Source organism: Stegastes partitus, unplaced genomic scaffold (genome assembly GCF_000690725.1).
Source record: "Stegastes partitus isolate 25-593 unplaced genomic scaffold, Stegastes_partitus-1.0.2 Scaffold581, whole genome shotgun sequence".
In the NCBI taxonomy this organism is placed as follows: domain Eukaryota; kingdom Metazoa; phylum Chordata; class Actinopteri; family Pomacentridae; genus Stegastes; species Stegastes partitus.
In genome coordinates, this window is record NW_007578312.1 from 143,893 (window position 1) to 160,718 (window position 16,826).

Sequence of the window (16,826 nt, forward strand, 5' to 3'; positions counted from 1 at the left end):
TCCTCTCATACACACACACACACACACACATTCCACAGCAATGTCCTCACAGGGGCGGAAAGAATCTGAACACAAATGTAGGTTCTGCCAAGCCCATGGCTGAGCTGTGAAGGAAACCTCCCTTCTTCCCTCCCCACCTCCCTCCTCCCAGCCGGGCCCGCCCCAGATCCAGCACTATATCAACAGCCTGCCTCTCTCTATCAAACCACAGTCCTGCCAGAGCCTACAGCTGTGTAAAGGTCCTCTCTTCTCGTGTCCTCTCGTGACCAGCAGACAGACAGTCATCATGCACTACAGCCAGAGCACCGTCACCGGACCTGTGGTCTCCACCAGACAGAGCCGCAGCTTCACATCCTACGCTGTTCCCCAGAAGGCTCACAGCGTGTCCGCGTTCGGCTACAGGTCAACCCCCCGCATGTCATCCTCTTCAATGCGCACCGTCTCCTCTGGACTGGGAAGCGGCTTTGGGGCTGGATGCGGCCTTGGCGGAAGCAGCAGCTTTGGCTGGGGCAGTGGCGGCGGCGGCTTCGACCTGTCCCTTGCCGCCGACCAGAGCTCTCTCCACCTGAATGAGAAGGCCACCATGCAGAACCTGAACGACCGTCTGGCCTCCTACCTGGAGAAGGTCCGCTCTTTGGAGGCGGCCAATGCCAAGCTGGAGAGGCAGATCAGAGAGTACTACGAGCAGAAGGGGCCTGCAGCAGAGAGGGACTACAGCCACTTCTGGGTCATCATTAATGATCTGAAGGACAAGGTATAGTGGGAGCTGAAACACCAGACAAGTCAAATATTTGCAGTGCTGTTAATGATTGTCAAGGGAGGGCTTTTAAAGTGTAGAAGGCTTACAGGCATGACAAGAGACTGCATGATCTGTGGTGCTACTGAATCCTTGTAGTTTTGATGGACAATTAAGAATGATGTTTTCTAATCAGATGCAGCAGAGAGGATATATTCGTAGCCTATGCAACTCTGGCACCTGGGTAATGAAGTATGTAATTAAGACAAACTCTGCTTTTTTTGCTTTCTTAAGATCCACAACGCCACCACCAACAATGCCAACATCCTGCTCCAGATTGACAACTCCAAACTGGCTGCTGATGACTTCAGAATCAAGTAAGCACTAATTGTCATGCTTCTGTGGATGTACATCTTGATTCTGGGTCTGTGTCTAATATTTGTGTTCTCTACTCCCTAAACTAATTAGGTATGAGCATGAGCTGATGATGCGCCAGTCAGTTGAGGCTGACATTGCCAACCTCCGCCGCCTGCTTGACCAGACCACCCTGACAAAGGCTGACCTAGAGATGCAGATCGAAGGCCTGCGTGATGAGCTGGCCTACCTCAAGAAGAACCACGCAGAGGTGATTGTCGAACATCTATCTGAGCTATGACAGCAGGGCAATGACTCATCACACCTGTAAAGTTTCTTGAAACTCTGCAAACAGATCTTAATGCTTGACTTCTTCTTTCACTGTTCAGGAGCTGGCAGCACTGCGCTCTCAGCTTACTGGCACAGTCAATGTGGAGGTGGATGCTGCACCTCAGCAAGACCTGAACAAAGTCCTGGAGGAGATCCGCGCCCAGTATGAGAGCATCAACGAAAAACACCGTCGCGACCAGGAGGCCTGGTTTAATGAGAAGGTGAAATGATTTTCTCGTAAACAAAAGGCATCACATCCCACACACTGCAAATGACCGGGTTCACTCCCTCAGCAGCATAGCCCATAATTAAACATATCCTATGTGAAACAGAAACAAGCATTCACCAAGATGTCTAACTGTGTCTTCATTTCTCTCTCCAGTCGGCAACCCTGAACAAAGAAGTGGCCATCAGCACAGAAACAATCCAGACGTCCAAGACAGAGATCAGTGACCTGCGACGCACACTGCAGGGCCTGGAGATTGAGCTGCAGTCTCAGCTCAGCATGGTGAGAGAAAAAAAAAACAAAAAAAAACTCTGAAACCCAAAACCATCTATTCACATCTCACTGATCTTACCTTATATGAGCAAAATTCCAGGATCCTGTCAGGGAGAAGTGGAGACAGTGATAGAGGGCAGTGAAGAAAAGGGAGGTTTTATTGAAAGAATGAAGGGAGGGAGAAAGGCAGATATGAAAGATGGGAGCAGTGGAGAAGCGAGGGAGGGGTTCCAGTTCAGGGAAAACATTTCACACGACATCTGTTCAAATTCTGGGAGACATAAAAGTGCTTGAAGAAAGCTGAAGGAATGCTGAGCTGGATGACTACAAGTCATGCTCCTGTGGATTATCTGTGCCCAGCTGGAGTCAGAAAAAACAAAACAAAACACACACTACTCCTATGTAAACGCAGAGGAGCATCTTATGCATCTTCCTTTTATTCCCTCACAAAGTGATCTGTACAAACATTTTGTGCCTCACTTATTGAATACAGGGAGTGGCCAGTGAGTCTAAACTTCAGAAGTGTCACAGAAGACTAATTAAAGTAAACTGGTTCTCAAGAGCGACGAATATATGTCTCAACTGATGTGTATCAATTCTCTCCCCAACAGAAATGCGCCCTGGAGAACACATTAGCAGAGACCGAGGCCCGTTACAGTGCCATGCTCGCCGGCTACCAGAACACCATCAACATGCTGGAGACAGAACTCGCCAACGTGCGCGCCAGCATCGAGGAACAGGGCTCTGCATACAAGATGCTGCTGGACATCAAGACAAGGCTGGAGCAAGAGATCGCAACATACAGGAGCCTGCTGGAGACAGAGGAGTCCAGGTAGACACAGGAGCACTGACACCATTTAGATCAAAATGCAACCATTTTTTATTATTATTATTATTAACTCAGTGTTTTTTCCTCTTCTTTTCTCTCTCCCTTTTTTTTTAGACCAATTGGCACCGGTAAGTGAAGCGCATTTTAACAATACTTTACATAGCAACAGCCAGTCAGTGTAATAAAAGCGTGAAGTGCTGCTGTCCTAATTTAGTTTTTCCTGTCTTTTCAACAGGGGGCTCAAAGACCACCATCACCACCACCACTGTACGCAGCTAGAATGTCCAACTGGCAGGACAAGCTGTTCTCAGACACACATGCACACACATGCACTCCAACTAATACGAGCTGTTACACAAGAAGAGTAAACTGTACTGAAAAAAAAGAAAAAACCTGAAATATGTCAAAGTTCATGAAACAGTATTTGCAAGAGAATTTCTCTTTGCCCTGTGTGTGTTTGTGTGACCTGTCTGACAAATAAATCTGCTGGTGAATATAAGCGCTGAGCTGTTTTGTGTCTTTATTGGTCTTTCAGAAAAAAAAATGAGCTTCTTCAACTTTTTCCATTACATCACTCTGTTTATGCAATTGCCATGGCAACCGCATTAAATTCTGGGAGTTGGGATACTGGGGTGGAAGTCTGTGTTACGTAGCGGGGCTGTTGTCAGGAAAGGCTGAACAATGGTTAACAGCTCCAGAGTGGAAAGCGTTAGGATGTAGAGGAAAGGCCCGACTCTGAAGGCTGTGTCGGTTCAGTCAAAACTCAAACAGAACAAGAAAAAAAAAAGTGCAAGTTATGCGACCAAGTAAAACAAATGACCCCAGGGTTTGCCCAAAGAGGTTTTTCAAACAAGTCACACCCATATGGTTGACTAATCTTTGCCCTGAAGGCTTTTCAACAGTGCTACATGAAGTCTGAGTAACTACTGTCACCTAGAAACAGGAACACACACACGGCTCAGGTCAGAAACACTAGTGAACAAAGAGAGTCATTGTGGTCAGAGCTATCAAGGATGCAGCTTTACGAGCTTTAAATGATAGCAAATGACCAATGAGCTGTTTTGCAAAAGCATTGTTAAGGGTGGGACGATGTAATGTACATGCAGTGTAAAAGAGACATGGGATTGTTATGTTCATGTGCTGTGCGCGTTGTTGAGCACAGAGGGAGAGAAAGCAGCTTTAGAGCTGTTGCACTCTGCACAGGTCAGCACTTAGAGCCTCTGAAATTACAGTGAAATCCTGCTAAGAGGTCATAATTCTCAAATGATGGTGTAATGTTTTGCAGGCGAGGAGAGAAAGATTACAGAGAGGATCAAACTGCAATTTCCAGCCGTCTCTAAGGAGCTTCACTCACCCATATTTGGACACATTTTGTTGCACATCGGTGTCTCTGCCGCGCTGATAGTTCGTGACAAAGTCCTCACAGTTTTGCCTGTAATTTGATTGGAAAATCCAAAGCAAAGGTCATAAAAGACATTGCACTAGTGCCAGACCTTTTTCCCCAGATTAGTGTTTAACCCAGTGGACCTGTCAGCAGGAAACTGTGCAAGGCCATGACTGAACATGTGGGACTGATGTTGTGCTCTTATTTCATCTGCTCCCAATGGGACTGTCGCAGCAGACTATTACTAACAATAATCTTGATATTTAAACCCTTACATACTGTGTTGGGTCAAATTTGAAATTTGAAATTTGACAGCAGTAAAAATACCCCAAACATCAGTCTTTTAGTCTGAAATGTAATCAGTTTTCCTAAAGTGACCCAAAATATACAAAAAAAGTATAATTTAAAATGTTAGACTTTTGTACAGGTGCTACAATTTTTTGTACACTGAAGTTATTTCAGGTCAAATTTGATCCATTGAGTTGGGTTTTAGATCTACCAGTGTGGGTCAAATCAAGGAAAATGGTGGTTTTAGGAAATCTTGAAACTGGGAAACTGTACAGGCCATGTTTTATGTGTATTTTTTATTTACATTTATTAATGTGACATTGGCTATTTAGACATTCTAAACAGCTCTGTGGTTTAAAATTTATAGTATAAAGTAGACACTTACAACGAGGGAATTCTAGACAGTATGTAAGGGTTACACAATGAAATACTGATATTATGGTTATAATCCACAAATATTAAAATTCTAAATGATACAGCAGCAATAACAGTTTTGCAGTACATTTGTGGTAAACTCGTAATTTTGTATGTGATTTACTTACCAAGAGACAGAACACACAATATACAAAAATAAAGATGAATTGACTGGTGAATTATTTATTATAGTTGAAATTTTCTACAGATATCACGATAATATTGTTATCATGAATAATCACAGGGAAAATCTGATACCATGACGGTCCTGCAATTGTAAAATTGTACTTTGCTTTTTATTGTCACTTTTCTGCCAAGTCAAGTGAAGTCGGTTTTGTTTATATATTCCAATACCTCTTGCTGCATTACAGTCTGTACAACATCTGGACTGATATTCAGAGCTAAAGTCTCCGAGTATGCACAGCAACATTCTAATAAAAATTCAAATCCACATGAATATGTAACTTTATATTATACAGATTATACTACAGGCCTAAGAGCATGCTGATCTTTACATCTAAAACTGATGAATACTGTGCAGGGTAAAAGTAATGGTTTGTAGCATTTGTGAGGTTTTTCATGATTTTGGGTCCAATAAAAAAAAAAAAAAAGCTTAAAGATTTAAAAATATATAGACATTTAGAGAGAGATTTATACTGCTTGCATGTCTGCATGGTGAATTTAAAGTTGCAGCCACCAGTGGTTAGCTTAGCTTAGCATAAAGACTGGAAGCAGGGGAAAACCGTTAGCCTGATTCCAGTCTAAAGGTGAAAACGCCTTTCAAGCAGCTCTAAAGGTCATTTTTTCACATTTCTGGTGCAGTGCCAGTTTGAAGTGTATCTGTTTGGAACAGGCTGATTGTGGTTTTGCAGCATGAGTGAGTGATGGAAGTCATTTGTTGCAGGAAGAATGCGGTGAGTCAGCAAATGCACAGCTGATTGAGGTTGTAAACATTTAGCTGTAATGATTAAACAACATTGATCTGGACCTGAAATTCAGATAAAATGTCATTATTTGGATTGATAATAGGTCCAAGAAACAGCTAGATCAGGAGCCAGACCTTCATGACACTCTGAAGGACAAGGTGGCTATGGCTAATATACTGAGAGATCATTTTTGAATTCTTGGCCAAACAGAAATAATGCCTGAAACATACACTATTAATTTTTTTTTTTTTTTCAAATTAAAGCATGCTACAAAATCTTGGTGAAAGGGTGCCAGAAAAAATACATAAAACATTGTAGAATATTGTGTCTGAAAACAACAAAAACTGTAAACAAAAAACAAAACAAAACAAAACAAAACAACAACAAAAAAAAACAACAGTGAATGAGAACTAATGATATTTTTAATTGAATTACACAACGCAAAACTGCATAATTTTAGGGTCACACTTTGTAAAATAGCAAGATATTATGTGTAAAAATACAGATGTGGACTTTATTTACAATTTTCGCCTGCTACTTATTTACTACATATACATTTTTTAAATTTCTGTTATTATAATAGATATTATCTGTAAATTGACAAAGCAGGAAGAATCTGTAAAATATATCAGAAAAAAATCCCCTTGATATACAGATTTTTTCTCTCAAAAAAGGATTAATATAAGTAATGACATTTTTGCTGATTTAAATACAGTAAAAAATTGTAAAAATGTTTATAGTCAACTGTAACAATAAATGGTCATTTGTAAAAACAAAATTTTTAAAAATAAATAAAAAATACAGACTTTTGATGTGGACATGGCTTGTAGTTCTGGCCCATCCTTTTTAGGGTTAAGCTGAAATTGAATACTTTTCCTTTGTGATTTAACAACTTATTTTCTCTTGTTTAACAAAACCGGGAAAATCTGTGCAATAACTGTCATTTGTTCAAAATTTTACAATACAAACTCCTAAAAAAACTTTTACTTTTTACAGTGTATACATTATGAATTTGTGGCAAACCTGCAGCAACAAGTATATTTAAAAATCAACCATTTGCCATTTGTTTTCCACAGTTAGTCAAAAGCTTACCGCAAGTTTGCAACAAACCTGCACATTTTACATGACCTTGCTGCAGAGTGAAACAACTGATAATTACTAAAGATAGCATCCAAAACAACTTCACATTGCAGGGTAATAAGTTTGCATACACACAAATGAGATGCAGTCTGTGAACTGTTGTTTAATGTGCCATCAACACCTCTGCTGAAGATGTCATTGAAAACATGCGGTCATGAAGACATTACAGAACACAACTTTTTTCCCAAATATGGGAATCGCTCATCCAAATGACTTTAAAATCAACACTCCCCATTTTTTGGACTCTCTGCAAGCTACACTGTAAGCATGAGGTAGATCAGATTGTTGAAAAAAAGACCACACACACACACACACACACACACACACACACACACACACACACACACAAATAAAAACTTCTTTCCATATACATATCGTGTCGTGTTTTTTTAATATGTTCACAAAACTCAAAGTGTAAAAGAACAATTGGAGATCAGTGATCAAAGGCAAAAAATGGTCCCACACATTACGCTCTGTAAAAACAAACTGCATGTTGTTCTTTTTTAACCGATTAAAGAAACAAGATACAACACGTTACTGGTAATTTGTCAGCTTTAGAGGTGCTGGTGCAGACAGGAGTGGCATCAATCTGCTTATCTTAACGCTTGTTTTAACTTTGAAACTTAAAGTCACAGTTGAGATGAGCCGTGGATATAAAAGTCTGTGAAGATGATGACAAGTCCTACAGAGCTACAGGAATTACTATCTTTTTAATCACCTTTAATATGCAACAGTTGGTCCAAAGCCAAATATGTTGAGTGGTGCAGCAATTTTTTATGAACAAATTGAAGAAACTGCGTATGATGGATTTTAAAATACCAGAACTTTGCTGTCACTTATTTACATAAGGGGACAACATATGATGTTCAGATGTACTGTTATGTAGCGATTGGCTGGGGATGATGTGATTTGTAAAACCACCGACTTCCCACATAAATCGATGTGGGAGCGATCGGAGGAGCTGGTTTAATTTGTAATGGTGCTCCACCTTGTCATAATAAAGTGCTGTCATCAATACACTGTGAGGAAATGAAGGTGAATTATGGATTTAATGGATGAGAAAATGACAGACAAGAAAGCGAAGAAGCCGACAGTGAGTAGCAGTTAGGTTATTCGCCAATTTGCAACATTAATAGGCAATCTGTCAGCTTGTGGCAGCATAAAGACGTACGATAGAAAGCAGTGCCAAGTTGCCAGCAGTCATTTTAGTGTTTTCTCCCTGCTGTGGCTGCCTGTTATTCAGTGCTAGCCTGGGGCCTGCAACAAGTGAGATCATGGTGGAAGAAGAGAAGACGCTTTGATGTCATGACACACTTGACATACAACAAAAGTTCAGTTTAGTGAAAAGTTCAACATAAAAGCATGCGCGTGTTTGGCTGCATGAATGCTGTCTTGTCTTTCTGCAGACATATGTGTAACTCTTCCATGTCCTGCAACAGCATCTTTAGTCTTTAACTGTCAGTCCCCATGTGTTTTAACAAAGTATTTACTGTAGCGAACTTTAAACTGCACTGAAAATCACAGCTCAGCATTTTGGGATATGCGTTTGTTTGTTTTCTTGCTGAGTGTTAGACATTGACTGTACATACACCATGTTCCAAATTATTATGGAAATTGCATGTAAGTGTCATAAAGATTACTTTTTTTCCCCCAATTAAACTCATGGATGGTATTGTGTCTCAGGGCTCTTTGGATCACTGAAATCAAACTCAGACTCCTGTGATAATTAGTTGGCCAGCTGAGCCCAATTAAAGGAAAACTACTACAGTGCATCCGGAAAGTATTCACAGCGCTTCACTTTTACCACATTTTGTTATGTTACAGCCTTATTCTAATATGGATTCAATTCTTTTTTCCCTTAAAAATTCTACACAAAATACACCATAAGGACAACTTGAAAAAAGTTTTTTTTTTTTTTAGATTTTTGCAAATTTATTAAAAATAAAAAACTAAGAAATCATATGTACATAAGTATTCACAGCCTTTGCCATGAAGTTCAAAATTGAGCTCAGGTGCATCCTGTTTCCACTGATCATCCTTGAGATGTCTCTACAGCCTAACTGGAGTCCACCTGTGGTAAATTCAGTTGATTGGACATGATTTGGAAAGGCACACACCTGTCTACATAAGGTCCCACAGTTGGCAGTGTATGTCAGAGCACAAAACAAGCATGAAGTCGAAAGAACTGTCTGTAGACCTCAGAGACAGGATTGACTTGAGGCACAAGTCTGGGGAAGGATACAGAAAAATTTCTGCTACTTTGAAGGTCCCAGTGAGCACAGTGGCCTCCATCATGCATAAATGGAAAAAGTTTGGACCCACCAGGACTCTTCCTAGAGCTGGCCGGCCATCTAAACTGAGCGATCGAGGGAGACGGGCCTTAGTCAGAGAGGTGACCAAGAACCCGATGGTCACTCTGTCAGAGCTCCAGCGTTCCTCTGTGGAGAGAGGAGAACCTTCCAAAAGGACAACCATCTCTGCAGCAATCCATAAATCAGGCCTCTATGGTAGAGTGGCCAGACGGAAGCCACTCCTTAGTAAAAGGCACATGGCAGCCCGCCTAAAATTTGCCAAAATCCACCTGAAGGACTCTCAGACCATGAGAAACAAAATTCTTTGGTCTGATGAGACAAAGATTAAACTCTTCAGCTTGAATGCCAGGCGTCATGTTTGGAGGAAACCAAGCAACCGCCCATCACCAGGCCAATACCATCCCTACAGTGAAGCATGGTGGTGGCAGCATCATGCTGTGGGGATGTTTTTCAGCAGCAGGAACTGGGAGACTAGTCAGGATTGAGGGAAAGATGAATGCAGCAATGTACAGAGACATCCTGGATGAAAACCTGCTCCAGAGCACTCTGGACCTCAGACTGGGGAGACGGTTCATCTTTCAGCAGGACAAGCACACAGCCAGTCTCAAAAGATTGGCTTCAGGACAACTGTGTGAATGTCCTTGAGTGGCCCAGCCAGAGCCCAGACCTGAATCCAATTGAACATCTCTGGAGAGATCTGAAGATGGCTGTGCATCGACGCTTCCCATCCAACCTGATGGAGCTTGAGAGGTTCTGCAAAGAGGAATGGGCAAAACTGCCCAAAGATCGGTGTGCCAAGCTTGTGGCATCATATTCAAAAAGACTTGAGGCTGTAATTCTTGCCAAAGGTGCTTCAACAAAATATTGAGTAAAGGCTGTGAATACTTATGTACATATGATTTCTTAGTTTTTTATTTTTAATACATTTGCAAAAATCTCAAAAAAACTTTTTTCAAGTTGTCCTTATGGTGTATTTTCTGTAGAATTTTGAGGGAAAAAATTAATTTAATCCATTTTAGAATAAGGCAATAACATAACAAAATGTGGTAAAAGTGAAGCGCTGTGAATACTTTCCGGATGTACTGTAAAGGACATTCCACATTATTAAGCAATATGGGAAAGAAAAAGGACCTCTCTGCTGCCGAAAAGCAGGAAATAGTTGAATGCCTTGGACAAGGTAGGAAAACCTTAGATATTTCATGAAAACTTAAGCGTCATCATCGTACTTTTAAGAGATTTGTGGCTGATTCAGAGCACACACGGGTTTGTGCAGATAAAGGTACAATGAGGAAGGTTTCTGCCAGACAAACACATGGGATTAAGAGAGCAGCTGCCAAAATGCCATAACAAAGCAGCAAATAGGTGTTTGAAGCTGCTGGTGCCTCTGGAGTCCCACGAACATCAAGGTGTAGGATCCTCCAGAGGCTTGCAGTTATGCATAAACCTTCTATTCGGCATCCCCTAACCAATGCTCACAAGCAGAAACAGCTGCAGTGGGCCCGGAAATACATGAAGACTAATTTTCAAACAGTCTTGTTCACTGACGAGTGCCGTGCAACCCTGGATGGTCCAGATGGACGGAGTAGTGGATGGTTGGTGTACAGCCACCATGTCCCAACAAGGCTGTGAAGTCAGCAAGGAGGTGGCAGAGTCATGTTTTGGGGAGAGAGCGCTGGTCAGTCCCTTTAAGGTCCCTGAAGGTGTGGAAAAGTGTGTGGAGTTTCTGACTGTCCACTTTCTTCCATGGCACAAAAAGAAGAACCATGCTTTTTGTTAAAAAATCATTTTCATGCATGACAATGCACCATTTCATGCTGCAACGAATACTTCTGCATCATTGGCTGCTATGGGCATAAAAGGAGACAAACTTATGGTGTGGACCCCATCCTCCCCTGACCTCAACCCTCCTAAGAACCTTTGGAGAATCCTCAAGCAAAAGATCTATGAGGCAAGGAGGTAGTATACATCCAAACAGCAGTTCTGGGAGGCTATTCTGACATCCTGCAAAGAAATTCAAGCAGAAATTCTCCAAAAGTTTAAAGGATGCAAGAATTGTGAAGCTGCTATCAAATAAGGGGTCCTATGTTAAAATGTAACTTGACCTGTTAAGATGTTTTTAACTGAAATAGCTTTTGATTTCAGTAAATATGACCTCCTAATCACAGTTGGTAGCACTGTTGCCTCGCAGTGAGAAGGTCGCCAGTTCACGTCCCAGTGGGGGCACCAGGATCTTTCTGCGTGGAATTTGCATGTTCTCCCCGTGCAGCGTGGGTTCTCTCCAGGTTCTCCGGCTTCCTCCCACATGTCCAAAAACATGTTGAGGTTAATGGATGATTCTAAATTGTCCGTAGGTGTGAATATGAGTGTGCTTGGTTGTCTGTCTCTAAGTGTGGCCCTGCGATAGACTGGGTCCAGGGTGTCCCCTGCCTTCGCCCTAAGTCAGCTAGGATAGGCTCCAGCCCCTCCGCGACCCTAATGAGGCAAAAGCGGTGTATAGATAATGGATGGGATGACCTCCTAATGCTGCAGATTCAACAAGTTACCATTTTCAGTTTTTTACAGCCTATAAAATGTTTTGGAACTCTGTTGTGGGTAATAATTTGGAACAGTGCATTTTAAGTTTTTTATTTTTGAAAAAAATACTGCAGTCATTGGGAGGTTTATTTAATGACATTCGAATTATACTCTAACGGTTGATGACTTGAAAATGATGCTGACTGTCATTTGCATCAACAATTTAGGAAAATCAAATAAAAATAGAATTTGCATAATAATTTGGAACAGGGTGTAAAGATGGACAGACCTTCCATGACTTCCACACTGAAAGGCGATTTCGAAGCTCAGTGAGGTAATTGCAGTTGACATCATCTTGGCAGTGCCAGAATTTGAACTCAAAGGATGAGGATGTTTCTAAAAGGTTGGTTAGAAATGTCCGCTTTTTTTTGGCATATAAAGCTTACATACAGATTGGGCTGTAGCATCATATCAAGGTAGTTATTGTCAAGTTGTGTCAGACAAAGTGGATATACATACCACAAGATTTCTGTAGAATTTAAAACTTCTGCTTGGGCATGTACAAATCAAAGCACCACCAAGTTGTTAAGGTGTGGATGAAGGAGAATCTCCTTGCACAATCTCTCATCATAACAAGCATGTGTTTCAAGTGTAATTTCTTTTCCTGGCAGCTGGTGAGCTTGCAGTGTGGACAGTAGTGGTCACAAAATTTTGTGCTGCAGGAAAATGTTAACAGAGGGGTCTGGTTGCGCTTGAACCCCTGCAGACTTGGGTGGATGACAAAATGTACTCCATGTTTCCCTTGGGAACACGGAATACAAGTATCAGTGGGCTGTAGTCCAAAATGACTAAACAGGTGGAGCATTAGGAACAAGTCATGGACTATCATGTGACGGCACCCACCTATCACTCAAAGTGGCTACACCCTTAATTATGCATACATTTTGAGCCTTAATACACTTTAAAGGGATGAGTTAAATAAAAAATTTGTCTCCTGTACAGTTATCATAAATGGGTGAATTAGCTCTAGAGATCAAAATTGTTCCTGTACTTGGCTGTAAACTTGTTTATTTCTGCTGTAAAGTCAGCCACTTTAACATGGGGGTCTATAGGGACTGACTCACTGTTGTAGGCTGCCTCAAGTGGCCATTCGAGGAACTTCAATTGTTGGCACTACCACGCTGGCGTTATTTATCAAACCTTGGAGATTGCGGCCTTTTGTCTGTTTGCAAAATATGAAGCTACCGCTAGCAGCTAGCTACTGTAGTTTAGGACAAAGACAGAAAACAATTGAAACAGGCGGAGTGTTAACTAGCATGTAAATTAGTGAAGTTAATCGGTGAGGTGCTGGTAAGCAAGTTACAATAGACCTTTTGCGCAGCTGACAATTTGAAATGTTGCAGCAGAAAAAGCATGTTTAATAACAATAGCTGTATTCCACTTTGGGGAAGTCCTGCTATTGTTCATACTGCTTTACTGTCATGCCTAGAACACTTATTAAAACTAACCTATCATTAATTTTATTCGTTCCAACTGTGCTTTTCTTCTCATGACAAGTCAAAATATCAGATTTGAGAAAGCTTTAATGGACAGAGCCAGGCTATCTGTCTCTAGTCTTTGTGCTAAGCTAAGCTAGCCAACTGCTGGGAGGACTGTAGCATACATGAGCTTCCAGTGTAAATGATTTAAAGTTTATTTAGCTTAGAAATGTAAATTCCGCTGCTGCTTTTAAAATGTGAATGAACTGCACTTAGATGATTAATTAGGTCAAAGTAGTTTTATGAGTTGGGAAAGTGCACTGAAGTTAGTAAGTTAAACTGAAAAATCGAAACAAGCAAAAATAAGTTCAATATACTTCAGATATTAAGTTAAATCAACTCGTCACATAGCCAATGGTTACACCACAGACAACATGTTTTAAAGACACATCACAACTTTTCACCATGTCTGATTTCTGAAAGTACAAAAAAACATGAGTCTCGTTGGAGTTTTATCCGTCTCACAGTGCATCCTGGAAAGTCTGCATAGATGCTAGTTTTGCTTCTTATACACCTAATTTAATAAGTTGAGTAAACTCTCACTTGCTAATTTATTTAACTCATTGTTTTAAGTCACAATGTAAAATTAATGAAGTCATTTTTTAAGTACTAAAGTGGTCTGAATGTTAAAAAAAGAAAAGAAAAAAAAAAAATCAAATTTTAAGTTAAATTAACCAGAAATGAGATAACTTGTGAATGTACATTAAGTAAACTTGAAACGACGACTAGTTGATTTAACTAAATCACTTCTTATGATGTTTGACAGTGTTATATAAAACTTTTGGCACACGTGTTATAAAGCATTTCTTTATACTAGCTGAAAGTTTACATAGACTGAAAGAAAGTAAATAGGTCATTCAGAGCTGCTCACCAGGTAATCCTGTGGTGTTTCAGTGTGGAAGTTACCGTACTGAATTAAGCTTTCATATCAGTGAAATGTTTACTTAAGTATTAGTCATATCTGCAACAGTTAAACTGCAGGCTGACGCCCTTATCAACAGGAATGTTGATGTCTCAGGGTCAAAAAGTCCATTAAGGGGCTGAGAAAGAAGGAACATTCTTCACTCGGATGGTGGACTCTATTCTGGAGCAGTGTTAGGTTTGACACACTAGCTGAGAGGAATGCCTAACCTCTTTGCTAAAGGTCTCAGGCGCTGTATGGCATCAGACCTCACTGTGAAAGTTGTCAAACTGGGCTCAAGCTGCAGCAAGGCATAGAAACCCTTGAGAGGTAGAGGTCGGAACGACACCAAATACATTTCAGGAGGTTTCAGGCGCTGCCAAGCATGAGATAGATGTGATTTTTCGTCCATTTACGTGCCTGTTGGTCTTCCTGTGAAAGCAGGAACAGGGACTATCAGTGTATTAGTGCGCGGCTTTTAATGTGTAACCAGTACTTCCTATAAGGCATGTGGCTCTGAGTTGGCAGTAAGGATGGCTGAAAGGTGGGAGTTTCACAGGTAGGGCTGGTTTGTGGAACCACGCCCTGTATCAAATTCCAAGACCTTGAAGACCAGGATGGACCTACTTGGGCAAGACTTACAGTAATTTACAGCAGCTTAGCAGTGTTCTCTGCACAATGCATACTATTGTGAAAGAGTGAGCTTATGTCAACAATAGGGCTGAACCTGTCGCACCGTTAAACAGATTTTTTCACATCACACTCAGTTTTACAGCTTCCCATGGGCTGGGTGGACGTGCACTAGAGCGTATCCCAAAATGCACGGGGTGGAGAAGCAACAACCTGCATGTTCAGCATTTTTTAATTAAATAATATCTATTTTTAAAAAAATCGTTAACATCCAAAAAACTCAGCGAGTGCCTTCAGTACACCATGAAAAAACAACTGATCAAAACTGCTTGGAGGCAAAGTGAGACACATTTTCCCTACAAAACTGCTACCGACTGTAAACACACAGGATGACTCTAATTTTCCAAATTTGGTAAGTGAATTTGCCCTGTTCCCACAATAAACTTAAACAAAAAGGCATTCATTCTCCCATAAAAAAAGCAGTTGTATTAATAAACTTGTTCTGTGTGAGCATTGTTAGGAAGTGGAGAAGCTCAACATCACGTGAAAACAAGCAAATAAATTCAATTAGGACAACTACAAAATAATATTAATACAAAATGGAAATGGAAAATGTCTACAGAATAAACAACATATTGAGATTCAGGTCTTTTTGGACACAGACTTAACAGAGAACTCCAGTCTCTTACTAAAACAATGCTATACTGCCACCAGGTGCTGGTTGTCTCAAAAACAACAAGGGTGTCATTTAATCAAGAGATATTCTAATGCCGTCTACTCCTCAGTTTAATGTCATACTTGAACTGGATTCAAACCCAGATGGGGCAGATGTCGCACATTGAGTCACTTATCATGTCTGAAATTGCTGCAATACACTTGCACTTGCCAAAAAGAATGCATCATATCAACAGTTTCTCAGCATCTCCATGATTCACAGAAATTTGTGCCAGTTTTGAGATGACATCTTGCAGCGATAACTGATGGTACGTTAAGAACTGATTCATGCAAATGTTTTGTATTTAAGGATGCTGCGTTCATAGCAGAATACAGATTAGGTCTGAACACTACATAATAATTCAGCACTGACATCCCAGCATGTGCATGTGAAATAATCAAATCGCATAAACACATCATAATAGAACCCTTTTAACTGCTGACATAAAGAAAGCTTGTGTGGTCCTCATGTTCCATGACTAATCTGCAAGAGAAATTTGTCCGATCAAATATAATTTACTCTGATTTAAGGATTCTTCAAGTTTATATACATAACAAAAACTTTGCTGCCATGCAAGCTCCACATGTACACAGCAACATGAGCGGGAAACAGGAGAGAAACACTAAAAATTAAGGTTTGGAAGGTTGGAAAAAGAATCGCAATGTCAGAGGTATGGACATATTTTGGCTACAAGAAGGATGACTAGTAACAAATACACTGTTGGAAGTGTCTTACAATTGTTTCCACTACAGAAGGCAACACAATTTATGTAAATTAGCACCACAAATTGGCTTATTTAAGTAATTTGGTGGAATATTGTGTTTTTCTGATATTGCAATAAAAACAAAGTATCCCAGTGTTAGTTTTTTCCAATATCATGCAGGTCAAATACAGACCATAATTTATGTGATGTGGATGTTGCAATATGGAAATGCACAGTTCTAAAATCTTAGACTTAAGTGAGGGTTTGAAATGTTTTGGCATTACTACCAGTACACAAAGAACAAGTAGCTGCTTGTAACTGTTCTTCAAGCAGGCAAGAGTGACTCACAACAGAAACTCTCCCTGGGTTTGCAGGCCGACGTACTCACAACCCACAGTATCTGTCAGTGCTGACTGTGTTGTGGTCTGGGTCCTTCCAAACAGCAAGTTCTTCCAGTCAGGTTTGTGTGGTCGTGTTCCTGCTGGACTTTTCCAAAAATGACAACACTGTCATCTGGAGGACAGAAGCAGGAATTTATCCATTAAATACCCTTTTTATCCTGTAAAGGCTCGAGACTATCCCAGCATACAGCGGGAGAGAGGCAGGGCTCATC

General features: G+C 40.7%; 1 protein-coding gene and 1 pseudogene across 2 annotated transcripts; both read left to right on the plus strand.

Moving 5' to 3' along the window:
• The first annotated feature begins 206 nt into the window (after positions 1-206).
• Positions 207-3,247, plus strand: LOC103362542 (keratin, type I cytoskeletal 13-like). Of its 2 annotated transcripts, XM_008288920.1 has the most exons (8): positions 207-754; positions 1,031-1,113; positions 1,205-1,361; positions 1,480-1,641; positions 1,803-1,928; positions 2,531-2,751; positions 2,863-2,876; positions 2,984-3,247. In XM_008288920.1, exons 1-8 carry the CDS (start codon positions 287-289, stop codon positions 3,025-3,027), a joined length of 1,275 nt encoding a protein of 424 aa, XP_008287142.1. In that variant the 5' UTR covers positions 207-286; the 3' UTR covers positions 3,028-3,247. The 2 variants fall into 2 exon arrangements, with proteins under 2 accessions (XP_008287142.1, XP_008287143.1); XM_008288921.1 differs by lacking the exons at positions 2,863-2,876; positions 2,984-3,247 and having other exon boundaries at positions 2,531-2,755.
• A 5,823-nt stretch (positions 3,248-9,070) lies between these two features.
• On the plus strand, positions 9,071-9,739 carry LOC103362552 (uncharacterized; annotated as a pseudogene).
• Positions 9,740-16,826: the final 7,087 nt, after the last annotated feature.